This window comes from Artemia franciscana, chromosome 9, assembly GCF_032884065.1.
Source record: "Artemia franciscana chromosome 9, ASM3288406v1, whole genome shotgun sequence".
NCBI lineage: Eukaryota > Metazoa > Arthropoda > Branchiopoda > Anostraca > Artemiidae > Artemia > Artemia franciscana.
In genome coordinates, this window is record NC_088871.1 from 14,866,365 (window position 1) to 14,890,179 (window position 23,815).

General features: G+C 34.3%; 1 protein-coding gene across 7 annotated transcripts in view; it reads right to left on the reverse strand.

Moving 5' to 3' along the window:
- LOC136031042 (putative leucine-rich repeat-containing protein DDB_G0290503) overlaps window positions 1–23,815 on the reverse strand; it is a 424,748-nt gene that overhangs the window by 364,556 nt on the left and 36,377 nt on the right. For all 7 annotated transcript variants that reach the window (XM_065710238.1, XM_065710237.1, XM_065710236.1 and 4 more), the window contains one exon: window positions 17,580–17,729. In XM_065710238.1, coding sequence (XP_065566310.1) covers window positions 17,580–17,729 — 150 coding nt within the window. The remainder of the gene's footprint in view (window positions 1–17,579; window positions 17,730–23,815) is intronic.

Here is a 23,815-nt window from a genome sequence, read left to right on the forward strand (position 1 = left end):
GGACCGTGATATCTGAATATCAGTTACCGCGGTAGCTGGCCAGATACCACGAGAACTGCAAAAACGCCTTTTGACCGTGGTATCGGATACCATGGTAGCTGCAGAAACGACTTTAGACCGTATATCGAATACCATGGTATCTGCAAAAACGCAACTATTATCGTATAATAATAATATTTATGACCCACTCTATAGGTTTAAGATAGTGGAGTAATCAAAGGAAAGAAATAGAGAGAGTACAAAATAACACACACAACAACAAAAACCACTCAATGAAAAATTCTGTTTCTAAATCTGAAAAGTAAAATTTTTTTACCGAAAAGGGCTGAAAGACCAAATGAAAATGCGTTACTTCGTTGCTATGACTTGGGCCCTTGCTGACTTGGATACACATATTCAAGCAACGTATTAAACGGATATGTCAATTACGATCCTATTCAGAGAAAGTATCCTTCCCTGTTGATCATGAAGTTTGACAGCCTGACGAGGACCCTTGCCAAGAAGGGCCGAAATATCCGTTGTATGCATTACTTGAATATATTTGCGATTAATAAAATTCCATACAGTGATATTCCCTGTCAGATTTGGGGTACCTCTACAGCTAGTAGCTGTGTTGCATGCTTGACGAAAACGATTTACGACAAATAGGCGTTCACGCACTGAGCAGTGTTAACCAAGCTCATTTGATTGGGCCACTGAAAAGCCGAGTTTGTATTGAGGTTCAAAGTTTCCGCGTCATAGTATAACTTAGCGCTGTGAGCATGGCCTTAAATATTCTGAACATCATGCTAGAGAAAACAGTAAAAATGCCAAAAACTCCTCTTAACACAATCCGATATTGCATTGTATTCACTTAAAATACACATACAAAAATTTGCTTTTCAGTTCAACTTTAAGGAGTCCAATGAAGAACGGACACCTACAAGAGCCAATTGTTTGGATCACAGATTAAATTCTGGGATTCTATAGAAACCTTTGGTCTTGTTCATTTTGGATGCCTGTTCAACTTTCATCCGTTTTGGACTTCTTTTGTTTTGCTTGTCGGGAGCCCAAAACGTAAGTGGAGGGATACCTATGACATTGCAGAAGTTGTCCGTCTGTACCTGTAGCCTAAGCACGATAACTGTCGAAGAGAATGAGATATTTTGATGGAACTCAATGGGAGGATCCTTTGGGTCAAGGGAAAGGTCGAGTTCGTAGATGGGCTCTGTAGCCCTACACTTAGGGGTGGGGATTCAAATTAAGGGACAGACAAAATATTTTTAAACAGCTAATGAGATAGTCAACTATGAGGTAAGAAAACATGCTGAACACGGCGATGAAAACCATCTTCTCGCCGGATAAGTTGTTCGCCCGTAATCCGGCAAAAACCGGAAAGTTAGTTAAAAGTAAAAGTTTTATTTGAAGTTGATAAGATGTTCGATTTTGGGGTAAGAGGGCATGCTGAAACCGTATATGACAATCGTTTTTTAGCTGGACATATATTTCGTCCGGAATCCGGCTGAAACCGGATAATTTGTTATATGTATATTTTTTATTTGAAGTTGACTAGATGTTGGAAATAGGGGTAAGGACTCAAGGAGATACGCTAAATTCGTTTCTGAGCTTCAATTTTTCGCCAGACAAGTAGCTCCGGAATTTCGGCGAAACCGGAAAATTGGCAAAAGGTAGGATCGTTTCGATCGGTATCGTCAAAATAGATATGACTTATAGAGGTAAACACACATGCTGAATCCAAATCTGAACTTGGTTTTCTCAGAGGATTAGCCATTTGGCCTTAATCTGTTTCTAGATCTTTAAGAATAAAAATGTTCAAGGAGTCTTGCGAAGACTGGATCTAGCGAAGACAAAACCCAATGTCTGGATTAAATATTGAATTTTTGGGATCCCATAGTACCTTTGGTCTTGTTTTTTCATTGCCCTAGCACGTTCAGAAGCGCCAAACTTGCGAAAGCACTGAACCCCCCAACTCCCCCAAAGAGAGCAGACCCAGTCTGGTTATACTAGAATCATGTATCTAGGACTTGTTCTTATTCATCCCACCAAGTTTCATCCTGATCTCTCCACTCACTCTAGGCATTTTCCACTGGTTTCTCTCTCCAATTCCCCCCAATATCACCAGATCTAGTCAGGACTTAAAATAAGAGCTCTGAAGTTTAGAATAAGATCCTTCTAAATACCAAATTTCATTAAGAGCCATTCACCCCTTTATAAGTTAAAAATACCTCAATTTTTCTATTTTTTTCTGAATTAACCATCCCTCGACTCCCCCATATATTTGAATTGGGGAAGAGACTATTTCTAATTTAATCTGGTCTGATTTCTGAACAATTGATGTGCCCTGAAATTTTGCTTGGTAAAATTCTAGTTGAGCTACTTTTTGCTACCTTGGAAAAGCCTAGGGTAATAAAACGTAACTTTAAGGGACGGGTCTACAGACTAAAAGCATGTACCAGAAAGGTATTTTGATATACCTACCATCACTCCTCCCTCTAGAGGGCTCTGACCTTTGATGACCTTTAAAATCTTTGTTATATAAAAGAGATACCTTACAAAATAGATTTTTTTGCTTAAATGAAGTAAAACAAAACTGTTTTGGGCTTCACAACTTTGCTCAATACCAATTTATGAGGTTTTAAAGATCCACAAAAACATTTCCTAAATTTAGAAATAACTCACGGATATGGCTTAAATGGAACTCAAGCAACAGGAATTGCATTTTCAGAACTAAAACCAGAGAAAAAGAAACTGTTAACTGAAAATTAAGGTAAAATGTTGTTTTTCCAAAGTTCCAATAGGTATAGGACCTGTCAAATAGGCAAATGTTGAAGCCTTAGAAATCAGAGGAGGGGCTTGGCAATAACTTCCTAGAGTATATTTTTTTACCAGGATTTGCAAGAATACTGAAAGTTTCATTTTTCTAACCTAATCCCTTTTCAAGAGAGCAACAAGTAGCAACTCTAAAATTTTACCATTTTGCTCAAATAACAGGAATTACAATATCAAAACTAAAAGCACAGAACAAGAAATTAAAACTGAAATTTATGCTATAATGTACTTTTATCCTCATTCTAATCTAGGTAGGCTATAGAAGTGACAAATAGGCTATATTATTTTTTTGTAGTGTTTTGTTCTGAGCATGTTCAGCATTTTGATCCAACCCATCAATAAGTTACCACTTGATGCCTTTTTTATGCTCTTTACAAATACACTAATAACTTCTACCACAAATTCAGATTCAAGTACATTTTAACCTAACCTAACGTTATTATAAATAATTTTAGCACTGAGAAAATGTAGTATTATTTTGCTGAAAATAACACAGAGAAAACATAGTACTATTTTGTTGGAAATGAGAGATAACTTGTATTTTCATTGAAAATTTGTCATTTTTTTAGCTTAAAAAGTGCTTAAATTTGAAAATGTGGTAGAAGCAATTATCATATTTGCAAAGAACAGAAGAAAAGGCATCAAGTGGCATGCTTGCTTGTTTGGCAAGTCAGTTATATGAACTGTCATACTTTTTTTGTCATTTTTAAGAGCTAAAAAAGTGCTTAAATCTGAATTTGCACTAGAAGCGATAATTATATTCATAAAGAGCATATAAAAACGCATCAAGTGGTATATTTACTTTCTATGAAAGCTAGTTATATGGTTTGCTCCAAATTTACCAAAAGACAGAGCAGCAACACACAAAGGTCTGGAGTAGAACAGCATATGTCCACAGGGAGATATGTTGGAAAAACAGTTTGCAAATTATACGTATATCTATATATATAAAAATAAGTTGTATGTGTGTTATGTCTGTCGAGTGACGTCATGTCATCATGTCGTCATGAAGTTAGTTGTCGTCATGTTTGTTATCGTCCTTTCCAAAGTTTTCAAAAATTTTGCCCCTGCATTTGCCTGCTATTTTTTTTTTTTTTTTTTTTTTTTATCTTTTTATTCGCTGTTGGATTTAAGTCTGATATGGGTCGGAGTAAAATGCAGAAATAAGGACTAGCAATCACAGATGCCTTGATTTGCAGCAGTAAATCTGCTTGATTTTTAGGTGGAATCCCAATAAGTGTCAATTTGAGATATTCACGTATTTTAACTAAGGTTTATCAAGATGTATCTTGACAAAGGGATAGTTATCAATACAAAATCCAAGTATCCATATAATACTTCTTGGTTTCCGTGGGCAAAACACAACATCGACTGTATGCCGCAGTTCCTACCATTTGAAACCAGGGATAATTGCAAGGACCCAAAAGTCACATGAGAAAGTGCAGTTCCACTTATTTTGAAACCAAAAGCCCAAGTTATGGACCTTAAAAGCCTGGGAACAAGACTTTCTGCTACCCAAAAGTTCCTTGAATTGGTCGTTACCATTAATCTTATCCATTGTTTCTTATAATTACCTAATAACTGGAAGCCACTCTTTACGCCAAGGTGTATTAATGTTTACCTTTAAGTCTTATGTAGCATAAAAAAAACATACCCAGATAGTAATCACAAAGCGTTTCCTTTTGCCAATTATCTTTAAAACATCTGACATAAAAATTCTACTATTAAAGTTCTATCTTTCTTCTAAAAAATATGATTTTGTATTAAGTCTGCAGCTGCAACTTGCATCAGAGAGACAAAATACGAGTATCCTTGGATTCAATACTCTCAAAATCCATCCATTCATCCAATAAGAATTATGGTAGTAATTGCAAATTTTATTAATTTTTTCCAAGATGTTATCAATTAGTTCTTAGGATTAAAATAATGTCTTTGAACAGTTTTCTCATTTGATCAAAAAAGCAAATGCTTTGGATCCAAAAATTTTGTCAAGATCTGATTTCCTAGAATGCACATGGTTTTCGACTTTCTATTTAAACTAACGAGTATATTTTTTATTTTTATATTGATCATAGCTCCAGCGATAGCAGCACCACAGTAGAGAGCGAACCATAGCCTATAGGAACCAAAGTTTTGCAAATGTTTTTAGAAAAGTCTAGGGGAAAATTGGGGCAGGTGTTTTCTCTCCCCACCCTTTTTCAGTCCATTTTTTCAAAGAGCAGGGCAAACCCATTGAAAAATCCAATTTCGAATTAGGTTTTTAACGAATGTTTCTTTTAGCTGCTCAAGTATTTACTGTGTCAGCTAATTCCCTCCACAAAAAAAATACTCCCAATACAAAAATTTTCCTCGGTCAAAATAATCTCGTTTCATAAAATGGCCAGTTTATTTAAAATCATCTCTAACTCATTTTCTTTATTTTACTCCGTTGAAGTACAAAGCATTTTGCAAAGAAAAATTTGCTCCAATACATTCATTTGAAAACTCAAACCACAAATTCTTGATGACAACTAGTAACCTGTAAGAGTTTCCTAATTGTTAGTTTCCCGCTAAAATGTTAAAGATTCTTGCCACTAGATTCTGTAATCTCTATGCTTTTAATTTTCTAAAAAAAAAAAAAAAAAAAAAAAAAAATTCAGAGTCAATAACCCAGAAATTAATCAGCGAAGTAGCGACCCACGACAGAGAGACATGAAAACACTGCCTCCATTAATGTACATCATTCAGTCTAAAACCTGTTCATTTCCTAATCAACCTATTATGAAGTTAAATTGTATGCTTGCTGTTCATGGACACTGGTCGCCCCTTAATTGAATAACAAATAAATTAATTATAACTGATTATAATCGATGAATTGACCGGAAATTAATGTGTTCCCAAATGTTTCAGCTCTATCTGAGCGAGTCAAGTGGGTGAAATATTGATTACAATTTATTTAAAATATTACTATGACTCGATATTCGACCTAAACAGACGAAGTTGAATAAAAGCATATTAATCAAACAAACTTTTCCCAGCAATTTTATATCCATTTAAAAAAAAATGTTTGCCAAAAAAACAGGTAGGTCTAACTGTAGTCCAAAACATATATTTCTCTCCCTTTTTTCCTCGGCGTTACTGTCAAGCTCCACTGTCAATGATCACAAAGATCGGATAACTTCTTCGTCCAGTGATAATGTGTTTGATGTTTACAACGCTTTAGTTTCCATTTATTTGACTTGATCCCCTTAAATAGTATGTCATTCATTTGAAATGTACACTTATTCTCTATTCTGCTTTAATTCTTCGATTTCACTACTTATTTGCCTCGGCTGTTAATTTCTTTTTTATTAAAGTGAAAAAGGAAAAGGGAAACAAGAACAGAGAGCCAGGTCGGTGGTAAACCCTTTTTAGAATCCCCCTTCTCTATAATAAAAAGTCATTTGAAAGTATGTCCACACGAGAAGAAACAAATGAAGGGTCATTAGTCACTAGCACTGGCAACGCTAAGATACGGAATATCGTTTTCCTCCCATTTCTTTTGAAATTTCTAGGGACCATTTATAAGATAAAATGACACACGCAACTTTAGGTAATGGACAAACAGAAGGGTTCCAAGATTATCTCTCCAACACTGAGATTAAAGAAAACAACAAGGGGAAAATCGATAGTATCTCGAAGAATTAAAAATAAATGACATATGTAAGAATTTATGAGGCAAAAAATCTAGAAATTGAGACAGATGCTGCCTGCAATACAGCAGTTTCTAAAGATGAAAAATAAAGAAAAATTAATGAGAACCAGCAGAACTGGGTAACAGGACTTCAGACCAGTGAAATTAAAGAACAGAAATTGATGTCGAGAACTTGCCTATGTAAACAAAAAGGTGCCCTTAGCAGTGGCACCTATTGAGGAGGCTGGCTTTATCCCACAGGCCCCCCCTCAAACATTTCAAAAAATTCCTTTTTTATTGTTTTCTTCCATTGAACACAAAACCTCTTTGGTATTTTCATTGGAAATAACACCAAAACAAAACAAAAATGTCCCCTTCTAGATTTTGACAAACATATTTTTAAAGAAAAATGGATAAATTTAAATTTAGCATAGAAGAGATTTCTTGGTGCTTGTAACAGATAGATACTTATTTTGAGTTTCTAAGCAGACTCAACCTGCAACTAATTACAGTAGTAGGAATATTTGTTCCATCCTTAAACCAAGTTTTGATAATTAAAAAAGGGAAAAAAGGTAAAACTTAGGCAGATCATAATTAATAAAAAAAAATTAAAGTCTGGTCTTAATATTTCTGTAGCCCTTAGATTTTTATGTGACGCAGAAAACCAATCTAAATAGTTGTAAGTTTTTGATGCCTAGGTTGTATGAACCGTTTTGCGTTAGAAAGAAGACACAAATCTTTGAACCCAGAGATAAAACTTGTTTAATGTTTATAATCAAAATAAAGGTCAAACTCTTTAGAAGTTCAATAAAGGTTCGCATAAGTGTATACTTAAAACTAGGTATATGAGTCGAAATACTCCTTCAAAGGTCGGAGTAATTATTTAAGAAGAATATAGTTTCAAATTTTTTTATAAAATAAGGCAAAAAATTATATACTTATTTTTTTATCTAGCTGGTATAGATGGGTCTCTGAATTATCAGTTTGAATCAGTGGAAATCATCGATTATTTTTTCAAACATTTACCAATAAAATGTTGATAAAAAGTGGAAATTCACACAACTTGAGTTAACCACGGAAACGGAGTGCAACTACAGCATTACTTCAGAATTTCTCACCTTCTCAATACCAACCAGTTACAAAATATAGTTATGTATTTGTCAAACAGTTCGTGGTAAGGAACTGCAGTAAGGAGCGACCTGGCTCAATAGTTACCGAAACTCTAAAAACGGAATTTTAATACCAATAGTTACATCTAAAGAATCGCATTTTAATGCTGATTTTAAATATATAAGTTTAATCATGTTTAGTCTTACCCATCAAAAGCTAAGAGCCTGAGAAAATTTTCCTTATTTTAGAAAATAAGGGGAAACGCCCCCTAAAGGTCATAGAATCTTAACAAAAATCACACCATTAGATTCAGTGTATCAGAGAACCTTACTGTAGGAGTTTCAAGCTCCTATCTAGAAAAATGTGGATTTTTTTTTTTTTGCAAGAAGACAGATCATGGATGTGTTTATTTGTTGTTTTTTTTTCCAGTGGTGATCTTATCGACCCAGTGGTTCTAGAATGTCGCAAGAGGGCTCATTCTAACGGAAATTAAAAGTTCTAGTGTCCTTTTTAAGTGGCCAAAAAATTGGAGGGCACCTAGGCCCCCTCCTACGCACATTTTCCCCTCAATGTCACCGGATCAAAATTTTGAGATATCCATTCTGTTCAGCTTAGTTGAAAACCTAATAACTTTGTCTTTGGGGACGATTTAATCCCCCAAAGTCCCGTGGGGAGGGGCTGCAAGTTACAAACTTTGACCATTGTTTACATATAGTAACGGTTATTATGAAGTGTACAGACGTTTTCGGGGGATTTTTTCACGTTGGGGTGGGGTCGGGTCGTGGACAGGGGGTTACATGGGAGGATCTTTCCATGGAGGAGTTTATCATGAGGGAAGAGAATTTCCATGAAGGGGGCGCAGGATTTTCTAGCATTATTAAAAAAAAAAAACAATGAGAAAATAAATTAAAAAAAAAAAAAATTTCACCTGGAAGTAATGAGCAGGACTAAAACTTAAAACGAACATAAAATGTTACGAATATAAGGGGATTCGTCTCCTCCATGATACCTTGCTCTTTACGCTAAAGTATTTTTAGTAAATTCAACTATTTACTCTAAGGCCTTTGTGATTCAGGGGTCATTCTTAAAGATTTGGGATAAAATTCAAGCTTTAGTGTAAAGAGCGAGGTATTGACAAGGGGGCAAACGCCTTCATATACGTAATAAAAATAAAAAAATATAGAAGTTCGTTACATAAGTTAATTCGTAAGGTACGTATGTTTATTACTAACAAAAACGTTCGTACAAAAAATAAAAAATCTAGCTGCATTTTTAAGTAACCAAAAATTGGAGGGCAACCAGGCCTCCTCCTCCATCACTTTTTTTATAAAATTCGTCCGATCAAAACAATGAGAAAGCCATTTAGCAATAAAAAATTAATATGCAAATTTCGTTTTAATTATTCATGGGCGGTGAGCAAAAATCAAAACATGCATTAATTCAAAAACGTTCAGAAATTAAATAAAAAACATTTTTTTTTAACTGCAAGTAAGGGGTGATATTAAAACTTAAAACGAACAGAAATTATTCCGTATATGATAGGGGTTCTCTCCTCCGCAACGCCTCGCTCTTTACGCTAAAGCTTTTTTTATTGCTTTAAAAAGTAGAGTTGTGACAAAGAATCAAACTTTAGCGTAAAGAGCGAGGCGTTGAGGAGGGGAGAACCACTTTCATATATGGAATAATTTCTGTTCGTTTTAAGTTTTAATGTCGCTCCTTACTTGCAGTTAAAAAAAGCTTGTTTTTTTATTATTATTTTTTTGTATAGGGGTTGCATATATTTATCCATAAAATTATCTAAACTGTTATATATACCGCTGAGAATTTTTATGCTTATTTTGATACATGCCATTGAATCATATTTCCACGATTAGTTGTTCATAAACCAAAATTTTTACGGGACAATTCTCTTACTTAATGCAAAATCTGAGTCAAATTTCAAATTTTTATTTTTGTGCTTTACAGACATACCGAGAATTAAAATTTAAATTGAATATGTGAATATCTAAAGATTAAAAAAAAAAAATAGAAATATACCACAGCTTGAAGCGCATAGAATTTAAATCGCCAATCTATACCTATCAAATACAAAGATAACAAACACATAGGAGTTTTCGACTTATATACTTGATTTGAAGCACATACCTGCATGCATCTTTATTAGAGTTAATATTTTTCTGAGAATTTGTGTCTTAATAGGAACATTTTAGGACGAATAGAAGAGGAAATACTAATGAAGAGCTCTAAACTGACAGGACTAGCCATTATAAAAATTCACCAAAATATGTAGGTAGACACCGACCGTGTAGCATATAGATATGGCGGTTGTGGAAATACAGAACTAGACTTTTCTTATAAAATTGTGAATTCTGTAACTTAAGCGAAATATATAGAACTTTAAAAAGTAGAAAGATACGCTACGTTGTTATGAAAAGTAAAAATTTGATTAGTAAATTTTGAGATTTCGTCAAATTTGACACTGTTTATTAAAACACTATTTTCAAAAAGAAACAGTGATTAGTTAATGCTTTATAGCCTATACTTAAAACCCTCGTTTTAAATTTCTTCTATGCATTTCTATCGCTTCGTTCTGTTTTTCTTGTTACACCGCCAAAAGAACTAGTTTAATGTTTAATACATATTTTACGAATATAAAGTCATATCTTTATCCTCATTTACTACTCTTCATTACTACCATAGTTACTAAGCAATGCCATAAAGTCAAGCCGCATGCTAAATGGTTTGACCTATACAAATTGTCATAAAGAGTGCATGACCCCAAAAGATGGTTCAAAACCAATCTTTTCTTGACAATAAGAATCTTAACTCACTGGCTATAGCGGTCAGAAGTGCAAAGGAAAAAAAAATATACAGAAAATAATTTTTTTTTTATAGATGGTGAGCAGCTCTTTATTTTTTTATGGCGGGGCGGTTTTTATAACCTATTATTTTTGTATCAATATTTTTATACCATTTAAATTTCAACAGATTTATTAGAACTTTAACCATCACCAAGTTTAATATCAAATTTACGACTATTTCCATTACCTACCTACGACATAATTGTCGAGGTTCCCTTTAAATAATAGGCATTTCTTTGTTCGCAAGTTTATCGAAGTAACCTATTATGCCCCCCACCCCCTAAAGAAAATCCTACTAATAAAGCCTTTGTATATGTGAATTTCAGGTAATTGAGGACAAGCCTGAAATATACGAGAAAAAAACTAAAAAACTAGTTTTAGAAAGATTTAAGGCAAGGGAATTAGCATCAAACCAGATTGAAACTCTCTCGGAGAGGTCCAATAATTTTCTATGAACTTCATCCTCTGTTCTCCCAGAAGTAATAAGGCTGGTATCATCGGCAAAAGTATAAGTAAAAGCAAAAGTAACTAAACACGGTGATATTCCTAAACCCCTTAGATTTACATCTTCTTTTATATTTGATCAGTTAAATTATCAGCACCGTAATTCTCTAAATATCCAAATTCCGTCTACACTAACATTAACATCCGATTTTAATCCTTTTGTTGCGTTTCGTTTGACATGAAACACCCTTCCCGAATCGGCTCGAGAACGCCAATCGTTTGGCAGCTTCAAAAGGCTCGTTAAAAATGTTTTGTTCATGTGATTAATTTTTTCTTGATGTGCTATTCATTTTTATTATTATTATATTCACATATGTTGTGATTCATTGTAATTTGGTAAGGCTTATTTGATGAAAATAAGCCTTTTTTTCAATTTTATGAAGCAAATACTTTACATGTTAAGGGTTTATGTGTTTGTTTACATGTTTAAATGTTAATCTTGTCTTTATATGTTTAAACGTTAAGAGTTCAAGTGCTTAATGTCTATGTGATCTTTTCATAATCCCTCTCCTACAGGCCATTGAGCCTTTGTGGGGATTTGTAGATTGTTGTGTAATTATTTTACTGTTATATTGAAAACAAATCGATCTATCTATTAAAATAGAGGTCAGAAATACCGCGGGAGTAGCTTAGGGGAGGGAGAGGGAACTGAGGTAAGTCAATCTCTTGTGCGTCATGGAATAGCTCAATACTAACCAAAACTCTATAAACCAGAATTTTGACATCAATATATACCTCAAAGAATTGCGTTTTTGCGCTGATTTCAAATATAAAAGATTCTTTCAGTTTAGTCTTACCCGTCAAAAGCTACGAGTCTGAGAAAATTTGCATAATTTTTTTTAAAAAGAGAGAAAATACCCCCAAGTCAAAGAATCTTAATGAAAACTATACAATCAGATTTAGCGTATCAAAAAACCCTGTCAAAGAGGTTTCAAGCCTCCACCTTCAAAAATGTGGAGTTTTATATTTTCTGCTAAAAGATGCGTGTTTATTTGTTCGCTTTTTTTTGTATCGAATCAATGGTTCTAGAATATCGTAAGAGGACTAATTCAAATAAGGAATTAAAATTTGAGTATCCTTTTTAAGTAAAGGAAATAATTGGACGTCGTTTCAGGACTTCATAAACCATCCAAAAGGCTGTAACAGACGTGCTGAAGACCATAACGGTTGCAAATTTACAGAGCTGCTACGAAAAGTTGGAAAGACATCTCCATCGGTGCATCGTTGCCCAAGGAAACCACTTTGAAAGGGAATATATATATATATATATATATATATATATATATATATATATATATATATATATATATATATATATATATATATATATATATATATATATATATATATATATATATATATATATATATATATATATATATATATATATATATATATATATATATATATATATATATATATATGCTACTACACTACTACAAACAACTCTCTGCAGCACCAAGCCACCTGAGGCTAACACAGCTACGAACGCTCATCCTCCATCCCAATCTATTCAAAGCCTCCCTCTTTACACCGTCAAAGGAAGTTCACATTTCCTTTAAGTCTTTCTTTGTGACATTCTCCTACCCCAGACAAGGACGACCTACTTTCCGTTTAGCCCTAAACGGTTGGCCAAAAAGGACGATCTTCGACAGCCTGTCATCCTTCATCGGTAGAACGTGCCCAATCTCAACCTTTCTTTCATTATAGCCCTAGAAAGCGGGATTGAACATAATTCTTCGTTCAGTCTACCGTTTGAAACACGGTCAGTCAGAAGGATATCCAGAACAATCCTTAGGCAGTTTATCCGGAAAATATCTTGTAAATCTTCATCCGCTTTTCGGAGCACCCATATTTAAGACCCATATTTAACCACTGTACCTTCCAATATTCTAATCTTGGTCTGCAGACTTATCTTCCTATTCTTTCAAACATTTATAACAGTGAAAAAAACACCCTGAGTCTTGCCTATTATACTTTTAACATCTTCACTGCTCCCACCGTCTTTACTAATAATGCTACCAAGGTAAGTGAAGATGCCCCCCTGATCAATCTTTCCATTACACAACGCCAACTTTTCCTCTTCACTTATTCCTAGCCTTAGTGATCTAGTCTTCTTAAGATTAATTTTCAAACCTATTCTAGCCCCCTGAACTCGCAAAACCTCTAAAAGTTCGTTCATTTTGCTCGCACTTTTGTCTAGAATGCTTAAATCTTCAGCAAAATCTAAGTCCAGGAGAGTTTTTCCTCCCCGTTTGATTCCGTGGCCTCCCATTGCCTTTCCTGTAGTCCTTAAGACAAAGTCCGTCAAAATAATCCATATAAAGGGAGATAGAACACAACCCTGCTTAACACCTGATTTAATACAAAACCAGCTGAAACCTATTTCCTACTTTAGCCGCAGCAGTATCCCGTACATAGCACTAATCAGTTTAATGTATTTGTCTGGTATACCATATAAGGATAAGACCTTTGCTAAAGCTCTTCTATCAACAGAATTGAACACTTGCTCATAATCTACACAACTGAGTGCCAAAGGTGTTTGACAACAAAGGCACTTCTCAATTATTAACCTTGGAATGAAAATTTGGCCGACACACCCTCTACCTTTTCTAAAACCGTACTTTTCTTCTCTTAAAACCTTGTCTACAGCATCTCTCAGTCTAAAAAGTATCATATTACTAAGTAATTTGCTACCTACAGAGACCAGATTAATGCCTCGATAATTACGCCACTCACTCTTGTCACCTTTCTTACAGTAACTTGAGCCTAATTATGTTTTAATCTTTTTAGTACTGTCGCTAATTCTTCCTCTAAGAACAAATCTTCCTTTACATCCAATGTATCATAAACTTTTTCATTTTCCTCTATATCTTTTCCTGCAACTGTATTTCGGTTCAGCACATTCTCAAAATGTTCAACACATCTCTCTTAACTGTTTTCTTATCACTAATCGTTGCCCCGTTCCTATCTTTAACTGGGACAAGTCCAGATTGACTACTCCATCTTAATTTATTAACATATCAGCACAATATTACACTATTATATCGTCTAGCTGCATCTTCCACATCCTCGGCCACTTTATCTATGGCCTTCACTTCACACCTCCTTAGTTCATATTTTAATACTTTCAACACTTTCTTTACATTCCTTTTGTTTTTATATGATCTATCACTCAGATAATTCTTGTACAATACCCGTCTCCTCTCTATTAAACATAAAGCTGTTTCACTAGTATTCCTAGCTGCAGTCTTAAATTTCTTCCCTAATACACCATCAGCAACTTAGCAAATTGTTTTCCTAAAATTATTCCAACCATCTTTCACATTGTCAAATTTTAAATTCTCAAGTTTAGCATTCAGCTGTTCATGGAAAGTTTTCTCGAATTCTCATCCTGGAGTCTACAGACATCATAACTCAAAGGGAGGTAGTTACCCTCCCAAAATTTCAGCTTTAAATTAATCCTAGACACACCTAAATGGCGATCTTTACTTTTAAAATCAACAACAGCACTCCTATATACCCTAAAATCTTGTATTGATCCTGCCAGTCTTCGGTTTACTACAACATAATTAATAAGGTTTGCCGTCTTACCATCACGTGAATACCATGTCAACTTATGGGCCATTTTATAACCAAACACCGTATTGATTATAAGTAGATTGTTACATCTACAAAACTGCAAAAGCCTTTAGCCATTGTTAATTTCTTTTCCTACGCCAAATTTACCCAAGCTAGGATACCATCTATCCCTATTTCTACCGACCTGGCCGTTGAAATCTCCTAGTAAAAACACCGTATTTCCACCTGGGACCCTGTCTATTTTCTCCTACAACTGTAAGTAAAATTCATCTGAGTCACTAGCATCTCCGTCAGTCGGTTCAACAGGGGCATATACTACTATAGCTAATACCCTGAACTTTTTAGTCATAAAATGAGCGACAAGTATTCTATTATTAATACCTTCCCAGCCTAAACGAGACTTAGCAGCTTCCTTATTCATCATGAGCCCTACTCCCTGAATGTGAACCCCATCCTTTTTGCTTGAGTAAACAAATACTATATCACCTAATTTCATGCTTTCTGCCTCTGTCAATTCTATTTAGCATCAATCTGGTGACTGGATTTTTACCAAAATTCGCATTGAATTTTGGCCTAACAGTTTCTTTGTTCTGCTTACTAAGCTGATTTTTAAGCAATAATAATAATAAGTAAAATAATGTAAAAGTAAAATTTCTATTCGAAGCGTGGAATGATTCGTTGAAAACTGCCTGAACGTTGAATTTTTAATTTAATTTTTATGATATAAAATTGTGACATTAGAAATTTTTAACGCTAAATTTATAACACAACATAATCGCCAGGAACGGTACAATACAAATAATAATCATGGCAATAAAAAAAAAGAAAGCAAGAAAAGACCAGCAAAGACCAGCAAGAAAAATTGAAATCCGATGGGACAGGAGAAATTAAATATAAAACAAAGAGTTACCTGAAAAAGGAAAATTATAACAGTTTATTAAATTGTAGTTTAATAACGACTATTTACCATAGTAAACCTCGTTTTGCGGTGAAGTTAAACTAAGTGACTAGAACGTAAATTAATCATTTGAACTGTGTTTCAAATAGCTCATTTTTATAATTTGTTAGACACTGGAAGTTCTCCGTAGTAACTCATGGTTGGCATTTCGGAGCATTGTATTAATTTCAGAGCATTGCATAGCAGAGCATTGGCATTGTAGAGTTTTCCGTAAGTGACAAGGTGCTACAGAAGTCAGATGGTCCAAGTACATGACAACTTTTTCCATCGCAATCGTTCACAAATACAAGATTGGAATTTCGTTTGGACTTGAATTTTTTTTCTCATTGAAAGCCAGTAACGTTCTCCAGATTTCCTTCTTTGTAAAGCCTTTGCCGAAAAGCCCTTATAACAAAAAAATGCCAATACCAAATACAGCAGACTATGAAAGATACGAGTTGCTTAAAAATTTGGGTCAAACGGCGGAATGGCGTCGAGCCGTGAGTTAGAACCTGATGCAGATTGTTTTAGTGAATTACAATAATTATTATAAGAGAATGGTTAATATGACATTTCCAATAGAATTCAGGTTTTTCTGTAGGTATCCCTAGATTCCATAGCTACATTCTTTTATCCGCAGGCAGACGCCAAGTTCTGTAGATCAACGTAAAAATTCGTAAAAGCGAAAATGATCGTTCATTTGCCCTTTTTGATAGGGACCCCTTCGGTCAACCAAATTCCTAAGAAACACCACGAAGAAGACACACAATAATATTTAGAACTAAAATTTAGGAAATTTCCGGCAGGTGATACGCTATCCTTCCAAAATGGACAAGCTAATAGTTTCTACGATCGATGACAAATTCTCTGTCTAAGATGCTAGAATGTTTGCTCAATAAAATGCAAGATGGTCCAAATCTGGTGTATATCGAGAGAGTAATTAATTCCAAGTATCAATGCTAATTGATCAACATCTAAGGCAGCCGTGAATACAAGATTTAATATAAAACTGCATTTTCATACAGTTCTTACCAAGTTGAACAAAAAAATATGGCGTAGAGGGCAAACCCATCTCCATACCATTATCTGAGTTTTTGAAGCAATGTTCATATTAGGATGGAAGCAAATCTTAAACAATTAAATCTGCTGATCCTGAGGCACTTGGAGTCCTCAACGACGCGGGCTTACGGAGAATCTTTGGCTCTGGACAGGTTTTCAAATAAAGAAATCAAGAGAGAGATGCTTTCAAAAGTACGGTGTAGCGTAAATTACAGATAAACTGACTCATCTTGTTCAGACAAGTTTGCCAACAGCCCAGAAAATTTCTTACTAGAGAAATTATTAACTTGCGGGCCACTGCTTCTTTGAAATAAGTGCCCTTGCAGTTGTTACCAACATAGACAAAATCAGAATAGTCATGTTTACAGATTGCCTTCTCCATGACCAAAGATAGATCCTAATGGTAAGACAAAGCATATTATTTTCCAAGCGCCAGGGAGTACTGATGGAGCCTATGTCCAGCTACAAGCATGATAAGGAGTTGCACAAACTCGTAATTTGTTATATAATTAAATCCGAACCGAATTTCGGCACTCTTGTTTTTTACTCCGAGTATATAATAATAACAAGGCAGAACTTAAAGCAAGAAAATGTGCCCGGTCATAAACTAGCCTCGTGCTTGCCAGACAAAGCATGGTGAAATTTTGCGTTATATTTTACTCTAGGATCCGTACGTGCATTGAAAAAAAAAACAGCTTCAAAAACGTCTAGACATTTTTTTGGCATAAAATGCAAAAAATAATTGAAATTTGCCCAGAACAAAACTCTCTAATAGTAGGAGTCAAATCCATAGCCTTCTGCCCACGAGGAAGAGATCTCTGACGACTGAGCTATAACGACTGGCCATCAAATTTGTCAAAGCCATCTGAACTCTTAATATAACTTAATAGACTTTCATTCACAGTAGACTTATTTCAATTGGTTACCCTTTTTAATAGAAAAAACATCTTGTGAGACTTTCAAATTTTTTTTTATAATAAAGGTACAATGATGGAAAGCCATTTAATTAATATAAATGATAAAAATTGATTTAAATTTGACCTACCTCTTTCAGACCTGTTATCGTCTTTTCCATGTCTACCCTTTCTTTTTTGAAATCAACATGTTTTTTTTCAAGATTTTCAATAGCAACTGTAGCTTGTTTCAAAAGCTCTACTTTGTCGGATAGCTCATTCTTAAGCGACTCAACTTCAACCTATAAAGAAATTCACGCTTAAATTGACTTTCTTTAGTAACTTTCTAACCTAGTTTCTAACATGATTTCTTTAAACACGGCTGGAAACCTTGACAACCTAAAGATTATCCTGGTATAAACAAAGAAAATTTAAAAAATACAACAAATTTAACTCGTTTAGATATATGTTACTAATGATCTGAAGGGTTTTGCCAGAAAAGGGAACCAACCTAAGTGATCTTTAAACTGAGAAAACTAGGTTCAGAATAATCATGCACAATAACTAAGTGGATAAATGTTTTAATATATCAAAGACGAGACAAGTATTCTTACTCTTCGAAAATGCAAGTCGATTAATAGACACAAAAGCATAACTTCTTTTTTGTTTTTCTTAGCGTTTAAGTGGTTTTTATTTAAAATCAACGCTTCGTGTTAGCTGAAATTCACAATAATAAAAAATCAGAAACCCAAAATAAAAGTAAAAAAAAAAAACAATGACGCACACATTTCTTTTGTGAATTGCACTAGAGAAAGTTTACCCCCATGGCTTTTAAGATATACTTCAGAAAATTATGCTATCGTGGAAGAAAAAGAGGAAAGAGAAAGAAAAAAAATCCTTTTTTGTACTTACAAGAAAGCTATTCAGATTCAACAGAAGAAGCTTAGACATGACAGTGGAGCCTAATGGGTCCTTATGGTCTTTTCCTTGTTCTTTTTCTAATGGGCTCTGTCTTTTCGAACACACGTACGGTAAACGTAACACAATCAATAATCTTTTTCAGTATTCAGTAGAGGAATAATCATAGTCTATATATTCTAATTTCAGTTAAATTATAAAACATTAAGTCATTATAAATTATAAACCAATATTCCGACAGCCTATCCACGATGAATCCATAGTACAGCTACATCGAAAATCATGGGGCAAATGAAAATGGATCAAAGAACACGAAGAAGCTGTTCTTGTCTCTTTCATCCAATGATAGTCCAATATATTCCATTATATACATTATAATAAACATTACATGAAGAGGAGTTAAGGTATTTTTTCTGATGGCAAGATCCTGAAACCGCCAGACAATACATCTAAGGGCAAAAGTTTTTCAGATTCTCCTATGTCGGGGTCCTTCGAACCGATCTTTGGACGATTTGGGAAGTCTCCTAACTTCTTCGTACGTTTATGGCCCTTGACTAAGGGAGAGGGCGTGATTATGGATAAGAAATTTCCAGGGGTGAGCCTTAAATGCTCCAGTGACAGAATTTGGCATTTATTTTATTTTCTTGCATCGACATTTGCCTTGCTAGTTTTTTTTTCTATATGTAGAACGTTTTAGTTGCAGAATTTTGTACGAGTTCTTGTTTCACTTAATCGAAAATTTTTAACGAAAATGTATCTACTATCAAAACTTCCAAGAAAGTTTTTTACTAAAAAACTTACTGCTGATTTTTTTAGTTTTACTGCTGATGATGAACACTGTATATGTGTTCGAAATATCCAGTTAAATAATTTTATATCTATTCACTGTCAATAAAAAGGTATCATCCCTATTTTGAACTGTTTTACTTTCGTCATGGAAAGGCAGTGTGGTCTTCGAAGTTATCTTGTTTGCCGTCCAAGATGATTTGATATGAAGCAGAATGGTTGAGGGTCATTACTTTGGTCTTGGAGCTGCTTATGATATGTTCAATGAGCTTTGAGTCTACGGAGACATCCATCCTTCTTTACAGCGTCCATCTAATCTTCATTAATTCAGTTGTTCACTAATTTAGTCTTCAGTAATTCCGTTTTCCCAAGGATGGTTTCAACCCGATCGTCTTTATCCCATTATATGATGGAATACCCTTCAGCGTACTGTAAAAATTATAGAAAATGTGGCTCTTTCATAAGAGCAGTTAAAGTAGTTTGTAAAGTTTTGAAAACTTGAATATAATAATTGATTAATTTAAATTTAAATCATTGTTTTCTTTATCTTGAAGATGTAATTAAATGATCAATTATCTTTAAATAATCTTTAAATATAAACAGGAATTTATTAGGGAAAGGGCAGAAAGCAAAAAAAAACACAAAACAAGGCATACGAAAAACAGATTTAAATATTTTGAGATTTCCAGCTTACATCCGAGCTCCCCCTTCCCACATTCCTGGCAGACATGAGTCTTATAGTGACAACCACGATAATACACGAATCTATGACATAAGCAGAATGTACAAAAAAGGCAAAATTTTGCAGTATTGTATTTTTATACAAATATATCCCCATACTCTAGATAATGTTCAAGCTGAAAAATTGAGGAAATTTCAAAATGAATTTTTAGAATAGGAAAATGACAAACAAAGAAAAGATTTTTTTTAACAAAAGAATTTGCGAGAGATTATCTGCGGCAGAAAGATGTTACCGACAATTCATTTCTACTTGCTTTCCATATAGCCTACATTTAGAATTCCGCAATGACATGGACTCCGTCGATTAGCGTTTAAGACTAAAAAATAACAGTATCATTCTTAGAACATGATAAAAGAACAGATCGTTATCACAGCAAAATCAAAGAGCATCAATTACAAGGGAACGAGGGCGGGGGCTACGGCTACCTTGAACCTCAACTTCCCACTCAATATAGCCCCGGTATTAAACTTACTACTTTAAAAAGAGATAAATAGGAAAAATTGTAGAACGAAGTCCGTTAAAAAAAAAAATCAAAGAACTATACCTATTCGGATAGTCTTGAAGAATCACTAAAACCGTTTTGCTATGTCTAAGTTTGTCATATCCTCCCAGGAAAACACAGACAGACAACGTTCCAGAGATTAAAGGGCAGTTAAGTCTCTTCCTAAATTTGACTGTTGTGATGACCCTTGATTTTTAAATGGAATCACATGCCCAGTCCCAGTCCCCCTCAGAAAAGTTTTTTCGATATATTTCATAACTTGTATCCGCTATTTTTTGTCGTTTTGGCAAATATAGCCACCCTGATGGCAGAAACACATTTCCACGTAGGCGCCTGAAGAACCATGTGACAAAAATAAAATACAAGAATATAACTAATAGCCACTCTTCTATGAGTAATTTAAGATGACGTATTTTTGTTTTTGGCACAGGTAATGCATTACTGTCAAAGCATAAATGAAACAGATTAATGAGCTAGATGAAATTAACACTGAAACTTTATCTTATTGTAAGTAGCAAATTAGTTTTTTTTTTTTATTCTTTTTGGCAATGGTAGCAAATGGTCCTGATAACTTTTTATGGTGAAGTAAAGACACAAGTTCTTGTGTTCATGTGTAAAAGACACAAGTTCCTTGTGTAAAAAACACAGGAGACAATGGAAAAAAGAGCAACACTGGGTTGAAACAAAAAGACATTATCCTGTATATTACTTTATATAGTTGGTGAGAGTTTGTAACTCTAATCTACAAGCAAACCGCTTGTTTATGTATAAAAACATCAAGATTTAAAACCAGGTAGCAAGCCCATATAGCTTGGATAGTAGAACATCAGACTCACAATCTCGAGATCATGGGTTCAATCCTACGAGAGGTTATTTTTACAGCAAAAAAAAAATAGAATGTTGATAATATATTTCCTTTTGGGTAAAAGTTATATCTGCAGAGAAAGAAAAAATATCAATATTAGACTATTTAAGGCGTGCAGATGGACATAAAATTCGATCCAGGTGGGGTAGGGATGTTTTCTCTTCGCAAATGAGTATTCTAAACATTATAATTTGGTAAATCTACCCTGCTTTGCCTTTCTTCTGGGGGATCGAGTTTAAAGTTTTAAGCCTCAGTTGTTTTTTTTGAGTGGGTAGAGGGGGAACTAACAACTTTGACCGTTCGTCACCGGTGTACACTACGTTTTTTTTCCATTTTACACCTGTTGTCCGATAAGCTTCGCTGCTAGTATTGCTATATTCATTTAACATTTTTTATTTCTTCATTTGTCAGGATTGTATGCTTTAAACTGAATCCTTCATTTTACTCTGGTTTAATTTTTAAAAAGAGAACTAACGACACCACCACTCGGAACTCGAAGCGACAAAAACTGCAATAGAAAGCCCTAGTTCATCAGTGAGAGCTCGCAACGACTATTTGTTTCCTATTGAGCGACGAAATAGCACTGAAAAGCCGGAATAGTTCTGGAATACAGACGCTCCGGTTTGTCCAAATTTCCAGTCTATATAGCAAATGTTACGAGTTACAGAAATTTCGAAAACTGAAAATATTTTTTTACTCTTAAAAAAAAGTTAAAAAAGTCAAAACCAACTTTACTGGCCAACTTAACAAAAATACTGGTCAAATTGACAAAAAGCATAAAGTTATATCTCATACATTTATTAGACATTTTTATCAACGTTTTGAATTAATTAAAAAAAAACATAAGAAAAAGTGAATGCAACATTTATTCTTTTTAGTCAAAAGTTGCCACAAAAAAAAAACAGGTCAAAATTACTTGCTATTATTCGCGGTATTTTGGTGGAAAAGGAACAAAAGCATTGGGAAGAAATTACAATGATTAGCCTTAACATTGGTATCTATTTCCGCACCATTTTATAAATGGATTCATAGCTTTCAGTACAATTAAAATATTATTATTATTACGAGCCTACTTTTTTGTCATAAATTTTCAATTGAGTAAGAGCTTTTTAGGATCGTATTGATTTACCAAAAAATGGGACCCAAAAAAAGGGATAATAAAATTTTTATGACCGATTTAAACGTTTTGTCTTTAAGACCCTGAGCTAAGGGAACCCACCAGCAGAAGTAAAAATTGAAAACCAAAGGGAACCCACCAGCAGAAGTAAAAATTGAAAACCAAAATAATGGTTTGCCTGGAAAATTAGACCCAAAAAAGAATCAAAAGTCTGTTGAGAGGCTAGAAGCTTAAAACCGAAGGTTGTTTTTGGACACCGTAATGTCCAAAAAACAATACTTGAGATGGCAAGAGAGGGAGGGGGTAAACTCCTGTTTATGGGCATACACATGGATACACGCTTTCAACAAAAACTAATGGTTAAACCTACTATCCTATTACATTTGGTAATTATATTTATTGAGTTAAAACGAAACACATAATTGTCTCTTGTAAGGCTCCTTGTCCAAAAATATAGCAGAGGACAAAAACCTTATTTCTAACTTGCTTGAGTTCTGCTTAAAAAAGTTGCAAACGAGAAATAAATCAAATAAAGCCACAAATATGCAATCAAACCGTCACTTGGGATGGTCTAAAATTTCAATTGTGCAAATAAAATAACATATTTTTCGATGTATCTGGCACTCTTCAATTATTCATACTAGTTCTATGGTCAAACGCCGCTCTGACGAACCCATTCTCGGTTATACTTGCAATCACCAGGTTCCATATGACTATAAGGTTTTTTCAAACTGTGTATGAAGGGTTGTCAGTGAACAATTTATTTATCTTTCATGTCACCGTTAGGGTGAAGCGACATCTTGGAAGATTTTATTTCCAGGCATATTTGAAGCGGGTACGATACGACTATAAGGCCCTTTCAACTTGTACGAAAGGGGTACGGCTTTTAGTCGATATATTAATTACAATCTTTCAGATTCTTTTAGAAGACCTTGCACCACTTGAAGGGGTCTATTTCCGTGTATCTTTATAATGAAAGAATTCGATATGATCAAAAAGCCCCTTCGATTCGTATGAAAGGGGGGGGGGTGAAAACGAGAAATTTTGTTTAGCCTATTAGTGATTTTTCATCTTTAAGGTCATTATTAGGGACCCAGCACCACTTGGAGGAACTTATTCCAAGGTATATCTGTATTCAGCTGGTTTGATATGACTATAAAAACATTTCTGCTTTAGTGCAAAACATGGCCATCGAGGTGTCACATTTTTTTGGGCTGGCTCCCGGACTACAAAGATATTTCATAATTCACTGAATGTTTCATCTGCACCTTCTCAGACCCCCGGGTGATATTATAACCTTCAGGACCCTTGCCTATATAACAAAGTGTATATTTCGTAGGACGGGAATCAGGAAGTAAAACCTATGTTTAATGTCATATCCTAACAAAAGCTTACGTTTACCTTTTTTTTATTAAGCTGTCAAAAAAAAGTTTTTCTTTTAAAAGCTTTTCTGATGGA